This window comes from Carcharodon carcharias, chromosome 10, assembly GCF_017639515.1.
Source record: "Carcharodon carcharias isolate sCarCar2 chromosome 10, sCarCar2.pri, whole genome shotgun sequence".
Lineage (NCBI taxonomy): Eukaryota > Metazoa > Chordata > Chondrichthyes > Lamniformes > Lamnidae > Carcharodon > Carcharodon carcharias.
Genome location: NC_054476.1, coordinates 48,194,876 through 48,212,584, shown reverse-complemented (window position 1 = coordinate 48,212,584; position 17,709 = coordinate 48,194,876). Strand labels below are relative to the sequence as shown.

The window sequence follows — 17,709 nt, the reverse complement described above, 5'->3', positions numbered from 1 at the left end:
TGACCATTTTTGCTTCTTTAATGCCAATTTGGACAAGTTAAAATTGACCCTATTTTCCTTCCTATCCAAGATTAAATTTGGCTTCAGAATAGCTAAAGGCTTGAAATTTGAAAAAGGAAACATGACAACAGTGAAGGTTGATTTTTGTGTGTAAAGCATAAAATATTACTTATGACACTGTCTCAATTAGTTGTGTAAATACAGCTTGTAATAAATACCTCCATTTACTAATTTACAGTCAGGAAGAGCAAAATTGTTACTTGGTTTGGAATGTTTACTTTTAAAATGGCATAAACTGCAGCTGTTCCTTCTCACTCATATAAACTCGTTTTTATTTATTTGTTCAAGCTTACATTATTTAGTGAAATCTGGACATACTTTTCTTCAGGAAATAATTTCATGCTATTTTTCTTCTGGTGTACCCTCACAAATAATACCCATCAGATATTTTATTTTTCCTAATTCTTTTATAGAAATTGTAAATATGTTTTCATGTCCTTTTTATATTACTTATTCACATGGTATCATAAAACAGTTCCATTTCATCACTCATTTTTCCTGGACAGGTACACTGTTTAAAAATAACATACAGCAGGAATTCTCCATCTTCATGTTATCACTCAAGGAAAATATCCATGATGTGTACAATCTCATTCATTCATTTGGTGACATTTTTGCCTCTCTTTTATAAAAAAGAACTTGGGCTTTATTTACATAAGTATGGCAATTTCACATTGGTTCACCAGAGTTTAATTTCTTTTACATGAAAGTGATCTATATTTTTCACATAAAAAAAACAAATAACAAGAATGTATCCTAGAAGTCACGCTTCTGAGACAGTTTAATTGTGTGAAACAATATTGTGTAAATTAATTTGGTAAATGAAATGGAGTTTGATTCTTGCATATTTTAGCGTAAAATAGTTCCTTCTTGTTTGTTCTTTTTTTGCAGGGCAGTGCGTTGATGGAGAGTTTTCTTCTGATGGATTCAGGCCGTGCCAACCATGTCCTTTGGGAACATACCAGCCAGAGTTTGGGCGGACTTCATGCTTTTCCTGTGGTGGAGGTTTAATGACAAAGCGTGAAGGAGCAGCATCGTTTCAGGACTGTGAAACTAAAGGTAAGATCATATTGTACGCTATGTCTTCTAATCCTGATGAGACTTGCTGAATGTTCCAGTCAGAAGATTGAGGATGGCATGCTTTTCTTTTTTGGGAAATAGAATTTTATAAATAAAGACTATGCTGCATTTTATAATTGTTATGAGAACAGTGTCATTGTCAAGGGTTTTTAGCGCAATGATGTAATTATAGATGCATTAATATCTTTGTGCTTCCTGCAACTAATATTTTTGTTGTTATTTTTGAATCACATTTTAGGATTATAGTTCAAAGAGCCATTGGACAATCATGCCTGTACCGACTATTTGAAAGAGCTATCCAATTAATCCCACATCCTACTGTTTCCCTGTAATCCTGCAATTTTCTCCTCTGCAAGTATTTGTGCATTTCCTTTTGGAAGTTACTGTTGTATCTGTTTCCACCATCCACGTACAATCTATATTAATGACTTAGATGAAGAGACAGAGAGTAGATTTGCCGATGATACCAAACTAGGTGGAAAGGTAAGCTGTGGGGAGGATACAGAGAGGCTGCAAAGAGATATAGACAGGTTAGGGGAGTGGGCAACAAAATGACAGCTGGAGTATAATATAGGGAAGTGTGAAGTTATTCACTTTGGTCATAAGAACAAAAAAGCAGAATACTTTTGAAAGTGTTGATGTGCAAAGAAACTTGGGTGTGCTTGTACAAGGAACGCAGGAAGTTAGCATGCAGGTGTAGTATTAGGATTGAAAGGGTTAATGTGTGGGACTGTGGAAGCAACATCACCCATAATGATTATGTAGGAGACACATGACCAAGAGTCGAGAGGGAGAATGTTTCTAGCCTAGTCATGTATATCTGTATATAGTTCTGTTATATCCAATAAACCAGTTATTGTTTAGACATACCAATGTCTCAACAATCATTCCTCAGCCAGTCCAATCAACATACAACACGGTGGCAACTGTGAAGGACCCTGAAATCTCAAAAACAAAGAAGTTTGCAGGTTTGACCTAAATTAGTGGTGCCAAAATTGCAGAACTCAGTAAGACAATCGAAGAATTCCAAAAGCTGCTCCGTAGACAAAGTGGAGACAGGAAGAGTTAGAAAATTAACTGTTCAACTTATTAAGGGCTGCACCATAGCAGTAGTCCGAGGAGTAAATCCTGACCCAATGCTATAGTTGGAGAACCAAGCAAAGGTCGTGGAACTGATGAGTAATCTTGGAAGGGTAGAAAACTTTTAACAGCGCACTAGGTAGGCAGCAAATTACATTCTTAGCAAGCGCAGGTTTTGATACAACCTGCAGTCGAGGTCCAAGGTTGGTGCCATTACACATAACTGTGAGGCAGCAAATGAACAATAAAAACAGCTGCAAATACTCAATGCTCCAGGGGAAAGGAATGAAGAAAGTATGACAATAATTTTAAGCAAAGATTTTTAAAGGCTTTGCAGAGATTAAGAAACATGTTATCAACTTTAAACTGGTAATTGGAGCAAGTGTAATGGTTTTATCAGACAAAGAAAGGTGGTTATTAGCACAATGTCTGAAGCCATCGGAAGACCACCTATAGGGTCCAGAAGGGATCAAACTACAAATCAAGGGAATGTTACTGACAAATGCTCCAGTTCAAGTGAAAAGAGATACTGGAAACATTATGGGCAGATTTTTACATTTGGCATGTGGAGGCGCGCCATTCATACCGGAGCGCAAAATGACGCGCGATGACATCGGGTATGCCTCCCGACGTCACCGCGCACTGTTGCGATATTTCGCTAGGCAGGTGCTATGAGGACGGAGGTGCACTCACCATAAATTAATGGGCCAGCTAAGGCCCTTGAGGCACCAATTGTCTTTGATTTTACGCAGCCTGTGTGATTTTCAGGGTGTCACATGGGCGCAATGGTCAGGTGGGTAGGCCATATTTTCAAAAACCTCATCCACAGGCAAGATATGAGGGGTGAATGGGCTCGTTAATGTGAGTTGTTAGCACTTTAGCTTATAACTTGCTGCTGCTTGCTTGTGTGAACAGGACAATTTCATTTCGCTTCAGAGCTGCTTTGACAGAAATAACAGGCTTCAGTTCAGGAATCCGGAGGAGTCATAACACTTGGGGCCTTCCAGGAATCAAACAGCCTTCCCTTACCTTGGGAATGGGGATTGTGGTCTTTGCTGGAGGCACCTCCTCTAAGGATGAAGAGAGGGCCAGTAGGGGGAAGAGGCTAGGTGTCCCTGTTCAGCCTTGAGGGCAGTGACCTGTGGGAGGACAGGCACAGGCACAAGGGGCACAGGGCCAAGAGGAAGTCCAAGGCAGAAAGGGCTGCAGAAGACGCCACTATCCTGCTGCCAGGGTTTACAGACAGTGATGCAGCTACCTCAATATGTCTGAGGTGCAATGCCAAAGGAGGCTCCACCTCTCAAGGGAGACCATGACCTCCATCTGTCAAATGATCAGCCCTGAGATCAGTTCCAACATTGTGAGTGGACACCCCATACCAGTGGCGCTGAAGGTCACAGTGGCCCTCAACTTCTATGCCTCTGGCTCTTTCCAGCGGTCGGTGGGTGATCTTTGTGGAGTTTCCCAATCAGCTGTCCACAGTTGTGTCAAGCTGGTGACAGACGCTCTGCTCAGGCGTGCATTGACTTTCATTCACTACTGCACAGACCAGGTCAGCCAGGCAGATCAAGGCTTTGCCACGATTGCTGGTTTGCCCGCATCCAGGGTGCAATCAACTGCGCACATGTGGCCATCAAGGCGCCAGTGGGTGAGCCAGGTGCCTTCGTCAACAGGAAGGGCTTCCACTCCATGAATGTGAAGATAGTGTGTGACCATAGGATGCAGATTATGCTAGTCTGTGCAAGGTAACCAGGCAGCTCCTATGACACTTACATCCTGAGACACTCCTAGGTGCTGAGGTTCTTCAGTGCTCCAGCCTGGCTGGATGGATGGCTGCTGGGTGACAAGGGCTATCCCCTCAAAAGATGGCTCATGACACCTCTCTGCCATCCAAGAACAGAGGTTGAGCAGCAGTACAATAGGAGCCATGCCTCCACAAAGGTGGTGGTAGAGAGAACTATCGGTCTTCTCAAGATGTGCTTCTGATGCCTGGACGTTCATGGGGCGCACTGCAATAACCCCCAGATCATGTGTCATTGATAGTAGTTGCATGCTGCACTCTCCACAATCTGGCACTGGAAAGGAAGGACGCAGTGGACAAAGAAGATGTTGACGCAGCTGCTCTGGCAGCAGACGATAAGTCCAGTAGTGAGGCTGAGGATGAGCATGGTCAGGAGAAGGCTGAAGGGATAGACGCTGACCTGGGCAACCTCCAGGGGTACAGGGACACCCGAGGGGCTTTGAACCAACGGTCCTTCAGCTAGCCTACCAAAGATGAACCACCACCACATGCCAGGGCTGCAGGCTCCATACTTGATACCTGACAGCAACAATTGCTTGTTGAACAACATGCACTATGTGACATTTCAATAAAGTTCAATGACAAACAATTCACTCATAACATCATGTGTTACCCTGCAGCTGCAGAACTAATGAAGCACCCAGAGCTTGCTGAACACAAAACACATTTAATGGTGTGGTGCCCGGCATACATAAACCAAATTAAATGGAAAGGTGTTCTCCATCACACCTACTAATAATTAATATAAAAGCGGGGGAAAAAAATATCACCAGTGATAAGCCCATGTTATGTTTAAGGTGCTTTAAATTTTTGTTTACAGATGCTACATCTAGGTGCTCCCCCACTGCTAGCGCCGGCATTGGAGACAGCCTGCTCATTCTGCTGTCCTGTTGGCCTTGATGACCTTGATGGGTGTCCTCTGGCCCATAGAGCCTGTGCTGTCCCCACCTGGGACGGAGTGGCCAGTTCCACGGCTGGCATCTCCCCAGTCGCCGCAGCCTTATCGGATGCCACAGTCACTGGCAGAGGGACGGAGGAGCTGCTGCCCTCATCTGGCATGCCCTGAGAGGAGCCCACAGAGAAGACAAGCAGCTCGTGCGCCAATGTCAGGTCGCTTTGCACCTCCCTGCTCACCATTGATGGACGGGCACCTAACTGGGATACTGGTTGCCCAATCCATCTCCCATACTAACAGTGACCACCTGAGGTCATTGCCAGGGTGAGGGCTTGCAGGTCCGATCGCATCCCCAGGAAGCCCTGACTCAGCTCCTGGAACAGCCTTTCCATGAAAGTTGCCACTCTCTCCGTGGAGGAGGTAGTGCACTCGGCCATGAGGGTCATTGCATTGCTCATACTCCACATGGACTCCTCCACAACAGAGACCATGGCATGCATTCCCTCATTTGTCTCCGCCAGATCCTCCCGCACACCCTGCTGGACTTCCAGCATCTGCTGCCTCAGGGACCACTCGAGTGGCACATCATCAGCCACCAACTGAGCATGTTCCTGGTCCCCAGCAGTCCTCCGACTGCCAGCACCCTGGGCACTGTCTGCCTCTGCCTGCACCTCAAGCGAGTATGAAGTAGCCTCACTGCTGTGCACCGAGATACTATCCGATGATCTAATGCCCAACAAGCTGCTGGTATCTGCCTAGTGCCTGCCTGGCTGAGAGAGTGTGACGCTGGTGTGTTTCTATCGTCCGTGTCCTCTGGGGTGAGCGGCAGGCCTTCAGGCTCCTGACCACGATGGGCTTCTGGTGAACCTGAAAGAAGAACAAGGACATGTTATTAGTGAAGTCGTTACACTGTTATTGGGCATGCCTAGCACCCGAATCAAGGTGCCCTCATCTTTCCATTATCAATGGGGATTCCATGTTTGAGGCTCACATCAATATAGAGACAACAGTGGAATGGTTGCTATTACAGACATTCTGACCTTAGTGCACTGCTCTCTTACCTCCCTCTGGCACCCCAACCTCACCGTGGCCGGGTGACCTAGGCGCATGGCACCTCTCCAGCTCTAGTGCCTCCTGCTCATATCTGGTCAGGATTTGAAGGTGGAGCAGTCCTCCACCAGTCCGCAACCTTTCTGCGTTATTGTGGGATGTCTTCTGAAAGGAGAGAGGAGCGTTGATTAGTCCACCCTGTACCTGCATTGCCATTGCAGTCTGGCCAACCCCACCTGAGGAATACCTCACAGGACTCAGCTGGATTCGTGATCCTGGAGCCACAAGACACTCATTCCAGGGCTCAACCCCTTGCCCAGATGCTGCCTCATTAACACTTGCCACACACCCTGAGAACTCTGAGGTCCGGGGGAGGGGGGAATGCTCCTAACTGCTGTGCTAGCCAACACGGTACTCACTGCTCTGAAGAAAAGTCATACAGACTCGAAATGTTAACTCTGTCTTTCTCTCCACAGAGGCTGTCAGACCTGCTGTCAGACTTTTCCAGCATTTTTTGTTTTTGTTTCAGATCTCCAGCATCTGCAATACTTTGCCTTTAACTCACCCTTCCTGATCGCAGGAGATCATTGAAACGCTTATGGCACTGCACCCATGTGCGCCTCACCACATCATGGGAGCTCACCCTGGATGCCACCTCCACCCAGGCATTTTTGGTGAGGTGGGTGGGCCTCCTCCTCCTGTCCCTGGAGACAAGTATATCCCAGTGTGCTGCCATCTCCTCCAGGAGGGCAGCGAGACATTTGTCGGAAAAACATGGGGCCAACTGCCCCACCGACCTGCCCTCTCATCTGTCGTGTTCAGCACTGAGGTTCTCCATAACGAGGGTCCTCTGAGTCAATGGTAGCTTTCGCATGGCTGCCGCAGCCGCTTTTGAATTGGCCATCAGGTCGCCATTGGACCTGGCGGACATTGAGCCCCCACGCCTTTCTCATTGATGCTGCTGTTGTGATTTACGCTGGGCGGGCCTTAATTGGCCCGCCCGCGTAAAATGGCGTTACAGAGCCGATCACGGGCGGTGGTTGGGTTCCCAACCACTCCCACCCCACTCCCGCCCAACCAATGTAAAATTCTGGCCTATATGTTCGACAGAATCAGGAATTCTCTCTTCTAAGTTGAAAAACCTATGTAGCTTCAATCTTATCAAAAAGATGGAAAAAAATCAATCAGCAAACATCTAGGTCCGACTTCACAAAGGACTTTTCAAAACTATTTACTGGTCTGGGAGGACTTAAGACGGGAAATAACATTACTTTACCGAAAGATGCTAAACCTATGTGTCTTTTTACACCTAGGAAGATACCACACCACAAATGAAACAGATCCTACCACAGCTTGAAGAGATGACCAGGATGGGAATCATCTCTCCGGTCACTAAGCCCACAGAGTTCTGCAGTGGGTTGGTTCTGGTTCTTAAACCTAATGAGTCCCTTTGCATTTGTGTGGACTTGACTCAACTTAATAAGGCAGTAGCAAGGAAGCTTCACCTGATGTCTTCGGTGGACAACAGTGTGATGAAGCTGACCAAGAGTATAATGTTCACAAAACTGGGTGCAATAGTGGCTCTTTGCAGGTGCTGTTAGCTGAAAAATTGAAATTACTAATGCCCTTCATTACTCCATTCAGCAGATTTTGTTTTAATCGTTTACCATTTGGTATAACGTCAGCTCCTGAAATTTTCCAAAAAACAATGTCTACCATTCTACAGGGCCTCAGAAGTGTAGTACATCACATGGAAGGCATCCTAATCCAAGATGTATTCACCAAAGAATATGACCCAAGTGTTAAAGCAGTTCCGATCTGTCTGCAGGAAGAAGGCCTGACACTTAATGAAAAGTGTGAATTCACCAAACATCCATCCTCAATTTGTTGCAGCACAATTGTCAGCAAGCTCAAAAAAGCTACGACAAATTTGCCAAGCACAGATGCAGAATAAGGAATGCATTTGCATTCGCTAATACTGCTTGCACAGTTGGCCACAGCAGCATCCCAGTGGAACAGTGATGAAAACCTACTTCAAGCAAAAGAAGCACTTTATCATAGTAGGTGAGTTGCTAGTGTACAATGAGAGGCTGGTGATTCCAGTGTCATTCCAACCTGAGATCTTGGAAAGAATACACCAGGGCCACATGGGCATCATGAAATGCAGAGCATGAGTTCAATGCAGAGTGATGGCCGGTAATGTCGAGATCTAAAGAAAAAATAATTTCTTAGTGTTGTGTGCACACCATGCACACACCAGACCAAAGGGAACCCCTAATCCCTACTCAATTCCCAACCCGACCATGGGAATGCCTGGTGATGGATCTGTTATGTTTAACGGAAACTCCTTCCTTATACTTGTCAATTACTTCTCCAGGTGGATCGAGGTTAAACATCTGTATACTACGACCACAGATAGTCAAGGAAGTCTGCAACACACGGCATATTGGACCAGATTGTTTCTGATAATGGCCCACTATTTTCCAATGGCTACTTCACCCATTTCATGGAGAACTATGGGTTTCTATCTCCCACCAGTTCCCCGAGATATCCCCAATCCAATGGTGAGGCAGAAAGGGGCATCCACACTATCAAAGCTCTGTTTAAAAAGGAGGATTTTCTGATGGCACTCTTAATGTGCAGGTCTACTACATTGCAATGTGTGTTGGCACCCTCAGACTGATGATGGGCAGAAAGCTTCGAATGCAGTTTCCCACCCTTCCTCAAAATATAACTTTCAGGGCTAGAAGTCCAGGATTATCAAAGAGTTCACGATCGAGGCTGGAAGGCGAATTCATGCTGGCAGGCCAGTTGAGGCCCGCCAAGGGTGAAACACGAGCAGCAGCACTCAGCATTGCTTATGTGGGGGGGGGGGGGGGAGGAGGACAAGAGGGGTAAGTACGAACTTCATGCATGCGCACAAGTGCGCGCTTCAAAATCTCCCTGAGGGACAGAGCTGCCTCAGGGAGATGAAGAGTTTTTAAAAAAAATACAGAAATTAAAAATGCTATAAAACATGTCCTCTCATATGACTCTGTCACAAGAACTGGGACATATTATTCATTAAACTTTAAAATTTTGATTTTATTTTTATTTGCTTTAGGAAACCTCATCCCGTTCGTGGATGAGGTTTCCTAAAAAGTGCAAAGGCCGATTGGCCTTTTCGCCTGCCCGCCAACTGTAAGGTTGGACAGGAAGTAAAAAATGTCAGTCAATTGATACTTTAATGACCTTAACAGGCCTTTTAATTGTCAGTGGGCACGCTGCCGATTCACGCACGCGCCCATCGACTGAAATATCGCACAACTGCATGTTGACGTCGGGACACTTGCCCGATGTCAATGTGCGTCATTTTACACTTGAGCGGATCAGGCACGCGCCCACCTGCCGAGCTAAAAATTTTCCCCTTTGGGGGAGATGGAGAGTATGTAAATATGAATGTAAAATATCTATAGGCAAAGACTTGGGGGGATGTAATATTAAGGTTGAAAGGGTTAATGTGTGGGACTGTGGAAACAGCACCATCCATAATGATGATGTAAGAGACACATGTTCAAGAGTCATGAGGGAGATTGCTTCTAGCTTAGGCAAGTTGACACCTAGGGCAGAATCATCCCAGATTTGCCCATCAGCCACAATGGCAGCTTTTCACACTGTATCATCCTAAACCCGCTATATTAATTATGCATTCCCAGGATACATGCCATTTTGTTGGTGGGCAGGCTCCGATTTGCCTGTCACGCCATCACCTCGCTGTTTCATCACGGCAGGCACCGCTTTTAAAGTGCAGCCGCACTCAATTGTTTCTAGCCCAGGACTGCAGCAAAGAAGACATGGGCCTGAAAGCCAAAAAGATTGCAGCCCTCGAGCGCCTTTTGGACACCGTGGAGGCCCGCTGTGATGTCCTCTACCTGTGCTCTGGCTGCAGGAGGGGCAGCAACATTACCATTCCAGCTTGGTAGGCAATGGCAGTGGTGATCATTGCCACTGCTGCACAGAAGATGTTGACCATCCAATGCAGGTAGAGGATAAATGATCTCACCTGTGCAGCCAGGGTATGACAACCATCTCATCACTCTAAAATCACACACTCAAGCCCATCACACATTCACTGACATCTCACTCACTGCCAGCTCAAGGGACATCACCACCCATTCTCATATACTTCCCTCACATGTCCATCTGGCCTCATCTCCTCTGGAGACTGCCTCCTCAGCCCTCACTATCTTGAGCCCATGCACAGATCAACATTGGCCCCAACATGGACCCTGGGATACCCTCCTTCCCCAGTTTAGCTCTCGTCCTGCAGCCTTTTCCCTTTCCTGATGCCACTGCTCCCCCTTCCCCAAGCAAGCCCTAGCCCTGCAGCCATTGAAAAGCCACCCACACATGGCTGATCTGGTAGGTAGAGACCTGCCCATGAGCCCCCCTAAAAGTGATGTGGTGCTGTATGTGTAGCCTGGTGCTGATGACTGCGAGTGTTGACTGAAGTACGTTATGCAAACAAATCTTGAAGTCCCGAGCAACGTGCAGCCCGCCAAGTACACACCTTATATATGCTGTTGTGAAACATGTAGGCATGTTTTCCCGTCGACGTGGATGGACAATCCAGTGGGTGGGGGCAGGGGGCAGTCAGTCCGGCGGCTGGCATTATAATGATATGCTGATGTATTACAATGAGGCTCCCAATGTCCAATGGTGGGGAACGCAGCCCGCCAGCGATGGGCTGAGCAGACGATTGTAAACTGGTACACGACATCGTGAAACTTATTTTTGGTCTTCTCACCATATTGTCCGCTCACACCACTGAGCATGCCCGAAGCCATTGGGCAAGCAAAATCCTGGTCCTAGTCATGTATGTCTGTATATAGTTCTGTTATATCCAATAAACCAGTTATTGTTTAGACATACTCAGCAATCATTGCTTAGCCAGCCCAACCAACATACGACAGCAGGTTCAGCAAGCAATTAGGAAGGCAAATGGCATGTTGGCCTTTATTGCAAGGGGTTTGGAGGACAAGAATAAAGAAGTTTTACTATAGTTGTACAGGGTTTTGGTGATACTGCACCTGGAGTACTGTGTGCAATTTTGGTCTCCACATTTAAGGAAGGATATGCTTGCATTGGAGACGGTACAGCGAAGGCTTACTAAATTGGTCCCTGGGATGAGGGGATTGTCCTTTGATGAGAGGCTGAGTGAATTGGGTTTATATTCTCTGGAGTTTGTAAGAATGAGAGATGATCTCATTGAAATCTACAAAATTCTGAAGGGGCTTGTTGGGGTGGATGCTGAGAGAGTGTCTCCATTGGTTGAGGAAACTAAAACATGGGAGCACAGTCTCAGGATAAAGGACCAATCATTTACGGTTGGGATGAGGAATTTCTTCACTCAAAGGGTTGTGAATCTTAGGAATTCTCTACCCCAGGGGGTTGTGGATGCTCCATCACTGAATACATTTAAGGCTAGGATGGACAGATTTTTGGTGTCTCGGGGAATTAAGGAATATGGTGAGTGTGCAGGAAAATGAAGTTGAAGCCAAAAATGAGCCATGACCTTATTGAATGGTGGAGCAGGCTTTATGGGCCGTGTGGTCTACTCCTGCTCCTTTTTCTTGTTCTCACCTCGTCCTTGGCTCTTTAGTTGATTACATTAAAGCTGTGTCCTCTGGTTGGAAATTGTTTTTCCAGTAGAAACAGTTTCTTCTTATTTACTCTAACAAAACCATTCATGGTGTTGTACACCTCTACTAAATTTTTCTTCAACTTTGTCTGTTCTAAGAAATATTTTTAGATGGATTGAAGTGGCTTGGTGGAGTCTTTTTCTTGTGTTTAATTTCTGGGACAATTGGAAACCAAATCAATCTGCATTGGTCTCACTGATGACCAACAGGGCTGAAACCTTAAAATTTGGTTTCCCCTTCAGCTTTGTGTTCAGTGAATTTCAGGTGGTCTGAAACCATATAAAAAGCCACAAGCTAAAAAAAATCTATGATTTTAGTTGTTATGGCACGGCTGATGGTAAATGCCGAGCTGCCCAAATCCCAAAAGGAAACTTGAAACAGCAGCCAAAATGGTTTTTGCAATTTGTACAGTATGAGGAGAGGTTCTTAAATCAGGAAATGATGTCTCTGACTACTTGTGATGATTTTATAGTAAACATTTATTTTTTTAAAAATTAAAGCAAAAAAAACGCAATTACACTTAAAAGAATGGCTTCATACAGTAAACAGTACTTTAAAACCATTCCACAAGATCTTAACTACCCTCAGAACTGACTGTCCCATTTTCTGTTCAGCAACTAGCCTTATAGATCTCAGTATTTTTTACTACACAGTGACTTTTTTCCTTGGGGTGTACTCCGAGACTGACAGCAACTGGGTTTTCAGGTCTGGCCTTGTTCACATTGTCTTCTGGGAATTCTGACCAGCTTTCCTGCTGTCTTCTGGGAGATCTAAACACCTACCCTCTCACATAGGCTTCAGTATTTCCTTAAATGCATTCCTTCCCTTTAAACACTCTATTGTCTCAACCAGACTCTTCAGAAATGCTTTCTTCCCAGACTTGATTAGATTCTTCTTTACTTCAGCTCTCAGGTTTTTTTTTAGAAAAAGTAAACTTACCCCACCTTTACCTTATTACAACCTGCATAAATCCCCATTGAATGAAAAAAACTCAATTCAAAACTACTCCTGTTATTGCTTTATGTAAAACTCTGATTGAAGTTCATCTTCGCTCATTAACATATCAAAATCTTACTGTTGGATTTAGACTCTTGCAGTCACTCTGGCTCTTACTCCAATTACCAAATTTACTACTGGCAGGTGTCTTCCAGTACATAAGGAATATGATAGGTCGATTAATAGAAGAAAAGTATTACAATTTCTAGTTTTCTTGACATAGTCTTGAACTGTCTTCGCATTCACAGCCTTTTGGGGGAGAGAATTCCAGATGTTTTACTACCTTTATGTGAAAATTCATGTGCATCTCAATTCCTCATTTCATTTTCGTGCACGCCGATGCATAAAATGACATGCGGTGACGTTAGGCAAATATCCCGATGTCACCGCGCGCCATCGCGATATTTAGGTGGGTGAAATGTTTTGTAAGTCTAAAATATGGAACGCTTCACGAATTTGCGTGTCATCCTTGCGCAGGGGCCATGCTAATCTTCTCTGTATCGTTCCAATTTTAGTATATGTGCTGCCGAAGCGAGCACTATTTAGGTGGGTGGGCGCACAAGGTTCTCGGATGTACGCCTGCCATTAATTAATTAGCCAGTTAAGGCCCTTAACGCAGCAATTGTCTGTAATTGTTTGGGGCCCATGCAATCTTCAGAACGTCGCTTGGGCGCAACGGGCAAGCGGGTAGGATACATTTGCATAAACCTCATCCACGGGTGGGATAAGAGGGGTGAGTAGGCTCACGAGTGGTATCAGTTAGATATTTAATTGTGAAAGTTATTGACACTTGTCTGTGCGAGCAGGAATACTTTAAAACTCTTCACAGCTGTTTGGACAGGAGTAACAGCCTTCAGGTCAGGACTGTACAATAAAGATCGTTTTTGGGGCCTGCATGTTTCAGGAAGCCTTCCCGTAGCCTGGGAATGGGAGTTGTGCTACCCACTGGAGACACCTCCTCTGAGGAGGAAGGGATGGCCAGAAGGGGAGGATGCCAGAAGTCCACATTCAGTCTCCAGGGGAGCCACTTTTGGGAGGAGAGGCGCAATCACAAGGGACACAGGGCCAACAGGAAGTCCAAGGTGGAAGGAACCGCAGAAGACATCACTATCCTGCTTCCAGGGTATACAGGCAGTGAAGCAGCTATCTCAATATGTCTGAGGCGCAGTGCCAAAGGAGGCTCTGTCTCTCAAGGGAGACGGTCAACTCTATCTGTCACATGATAAGCCCTGAGATCTGCGCCAACCCCATGCCAGTGGCGCTGAAGGTCAAGGCTGCCCTCAACTTCTATGCCTCCGGCTCTTTCCAGGGGTCGTTGGGTGATCTTTGCGGAGTCACCCAGTCAGCTGTCCACACTTGTGTCAAGCAGGTGACAGATGCCCTGTTCAGGCGTGCATTGACTTTCATCCACTACTGCTGGGATGAGGCCAGCCCAACAGAGCGAGCCAGAGGCTTCACGGCCATTGCTGGCTTCCCCCACGTCCAGGGTGCAATCGACTGCACATATGTGGCCATCAGGGTGCCAGCAGGTGAGCATGGTGCCTTCATCAACAGGAAGGGATTCCACTCCCTGAATGTGCAAATAGTGTATGATCACAGGATGCAGATTATGCAAGTCTGTGCAAGGTACCCAGGCAGCTCCCACAACACTTACATCCTCAGAAACTCCCAGGTGCTGAGGCTCTTCAGTGCTCCAGCACAGCTAGATGGATGGCTGCTCAAAAGGTGGCTCATGACGCCTCTCTGCCATCCAAGAACAGAGGCTGAGCAGCGGTACAATAGGAGCCATGCCTCCACAAGAGGTGTGGTAGAGAGAACCATCGGTCTTCTCAAGATGCGCTTCCGATGCCTGGAACTTTCAGGGGGTGGACTTCAGTAACCCCCAGATTGTGTGTCGCTGATATGGTTGCATGCTGCACTCTCCACAATCTTGTGCTGGAAAGGGGCAACGCAATGGACGAAGAAGATGTAGACATATTTGCTCCGGCTGCACACGATGAGTCCAAGGAATGAGCACACACAGGAGAACGCTGAGGGGATAGGCGCTGACCCAGGCATATTCCAAGGGAGGCAGGGACAACCGGTAGGCTCTAATCCAAAGAATCTTCAGCTAGCCCATCACAGATGGACCACCAACACACGCCAGGACTGCAGGCTCCATACTTGATACCTGAGTGCAAAATCTGCCTGGATAGGAATATTAACTATGTGCCTTGTCAGTAAAGCTCAATGTCAAACAACTCAATCATAACATCATGGGTTCCTGTCCATCTGCAGAAGTAAGGAATCACCCTGAGTCATGCTTACATGTCAAAATTTAATGATATAATAAAATGAAGTTCAGAAACAAAAAGGAAAGGTGTTGCACATCACACCAAGTGGTCATGAACTAACAGTGGGGCGACATAAAAGCACCAGTGAGAAGCACGAAGTGTGCCTAAGGTGCCTTAAATTTATGCTTACGGGTGCTACGTCTAGGTGCTCCCCCCTCACTGGTACTGGCATCTGAGACAGTCTGCTCACTATGCTGTCCTGCTGGCCTTGATGACCTTGGCGCTGTCCTCTGGCCCATGGAGCCTTTAATGGCCCTGCCTGGGAGGGAGCGGCCAGTTCCACAGCTGTCATCTCCCCAATCGCCGCAGCCTCATTGGATGCCACGGTCACTGGCAAAGGGGCAGAGGAGCTGCTGCCCTCATCTGGAGCGCCCTGGGAGGAGCCCACAGAGACGACAGGCAGCTGCCGCACCGATGTGATGTCGCTTTGGACTTCCCTGCTCACCATAGATGGATGGGATACTTGGCCCCCAAGCCATCTCCCACACTGGTATTGACCAGCTGAGGTCAATGCCGCTGTGAGGGCTTGCAGGTCCGAGTGCAATCCCAGGAAGCCCTGATTGGTCTCCTGGAGGAGCCTCTCCACGAGAGTCGCCACTCTTTCCATGGAAGAAGCATGGCGCTTGGCCATGAGGCTCATAGCATTGGTGATGCTCTGCGTGGACTCCTCCAGCACGGACACCATGCCACGCATTGCCTCATGTATCTCCGCCAGATCCTTCCGCATACCTTGCTGCACTTCCAGTGTTTGCTGCCTCACGGACGACCCCAAAGGCACATCATCAGCCACCGACCGAGCATGTGCCTGGTCCCCAGCAGTCCTCCGACTGCCGGCTCCATGGGCACTCTCTGTCTCCGCCCACACCTCAAGCGAGTGTGAAGTGCCCTCACCGCTGTGCCCGAGGACACTGGCCAATAATCTAATTCTCAACAAGGTGCTAGCATCTGCGCTGGTGCCTGCCTGGCAGAGATGGTTTAACGCTGGTGAGTCGAAATGTTCAGGGTCCTCAGGTGTGAGAGGTGGCCCCTCTGCCGCCTCCTCCTGTCCCTGCTCCAGTGATGCTGAAAGGAAGAACAAGGACATTTGATTAGTTAAAGTGGAGACAATGTCAATGTGTACGCCTGTCCCCTGGATCATTATGCACTCATCTTTCCATAATCAATGGTCAATCCATGTTTCAAACTTCAATCAATGAGCATTCAGCAGTGCCATGGCTGCTGGGACACACATGGTGACCTCAGTGCTCAGCAAACATACCCTCTTGTGGCACCCCAGCCTCACCACCACCTGTTCACCTGGGCGCATGGTGCCTCTCCAGATCCATGGCCTGCTGCTCGAATGGAGTCACGATGGCCAACTGGGCCTGGCCTCTACCAATCCGCATCCACTCAGCAAAATTGTGTGCAGTCTTCTCCTGAAAAGGAGAGAAGAGCATTGATTAGTCCAGCCTGTACCTGGACTCCCATTGCATCCCTGCCAACCCAACCAGAGTGGGACATTGCAGGGCTCCAGCGCTTCGTCACCCCACAGCTGCTACACACTCACAAAAAGAAGCCAGGGCTGACCCCCCCCTTGCCCAAATGTTGCCTCCATCACATTTGGCATCATGGTCTAACCTTGCAAAGCAAGGAGGCACAAGCACGTGGAACGCAAAGGCCAGTAGATGGATTGGTGCCCCACCACCTGGAAGCTCCCCTCCCAGCATGTTAGCACCCTGACTTTGACATGCTTCGCAGTTCCAGCACTATGCCTAGGTGCACATCCTTGAGTTTGCCCCTAAATCTATACTCTGGGTGTCAGTGTCACACATGTTGCAGGTGCAGAACCCATCTCAGCACAACCATCTCAGGGCAGACTAGGCATATCTGCTGGCCCACCTAGAGAGGGAGACATGCCATGAAGGATTCAATGCTGTAACTGCACTCAGAGTTGTTGTTTGGGGTTGGGTGGGGGGTGGGGTGGGGGGGTGCGCGCCTTGGGGGGAAAGGCTGCATTAAATGACCTCTGTCAACATAGTACTCACCCTTCCCGAGTGCAGGAGGTCGTTGAGCCTCTTGCGGCACTGGACCCACGTGTGTTGCACCTCATCATGGGAGCTCAGAGTCTCGGCCACATCCTCCCAGGCACGTTTGGTCAGTAGGGGTGCCACTGCCTTCCGTCCCTCAGAAGTAGGACCTCCTGCCGTGCTGCGACCTCCTTCAGGAGGGCAGCTAGGCTCAACCAAAAAACGAGGGGCACACTGCCCCGCTGCCCTACCCTCCAGCCTGGCCTGCCCCGTTGCCCTATCCTCCAGCCTGGCCTGCTCTGCTGGCCTACCCTCCGGACTGGCCTGCTCACCAAAAGCCCCCTGGTGAGCCCTTCTACCTGCCATTGTGAGCAGCCTTGCAAAGGCTGCCAGAGCTTCATTTAAACTGGCCACGGGGTCGCCATTGGACCTGGCAGTCAAAGCACTTCCGTCGCCGCCCACCCACTCCCACTATCCTCCAGAGTCGCGCATTACGCTGGGTGGGCCTTAATTGGCCTGCCCACATAAAATGGCGGTGCGGACCTGATCGTGGGTGGCAATCAGGTCCATGCCCGCCGCGTCCGCTCGGCCCGCCCGACATGGGGAAAATTCTCCCCTATACTCTAGCTTGTGTTTTGTGCCATTTGGAATGTTTTCTCATCTTAAAGGCTTACTAGATTTTTATTATTATAATCTGGAACAGACATTAAAGGCCCTGAATCTTCAG

At 47.6% G+C, this 17,709-nt stretch overlaps 1 protein-coding gene and 1 non-coding gene across 2 annotated transcripts in view; one reads left to right on the top strand and one right to left on the bottom strand.

Annotated features, from left to right (window-relative positions):
- The window catches only part of scube2 (signal peptide, CUB domain, EGF-like 2), a 219,743-nt gene that overhangs the window by 188,921 nt on the left and 13,113 nt on the right, over positions 1-17,709 (top strand). Inside the window, exon 14 of the mRNA XM_041197877.1 lies at positions 952-1,119. Coding sequence (XP_041053811.1) covers positions 952-1,119 — 168 coding nt within the window. The remainder of the gene's footprint in view (positions 1-951; positions 1,120-17,709) is intronic.
- Positions 13,076-13,182, bottom strand: LOC121283668. The gene has a single exon (XR_005944317.1). It is a non-coding gene; the product is annotated as a U6 spliceosomal RNA (small nuclear RNA).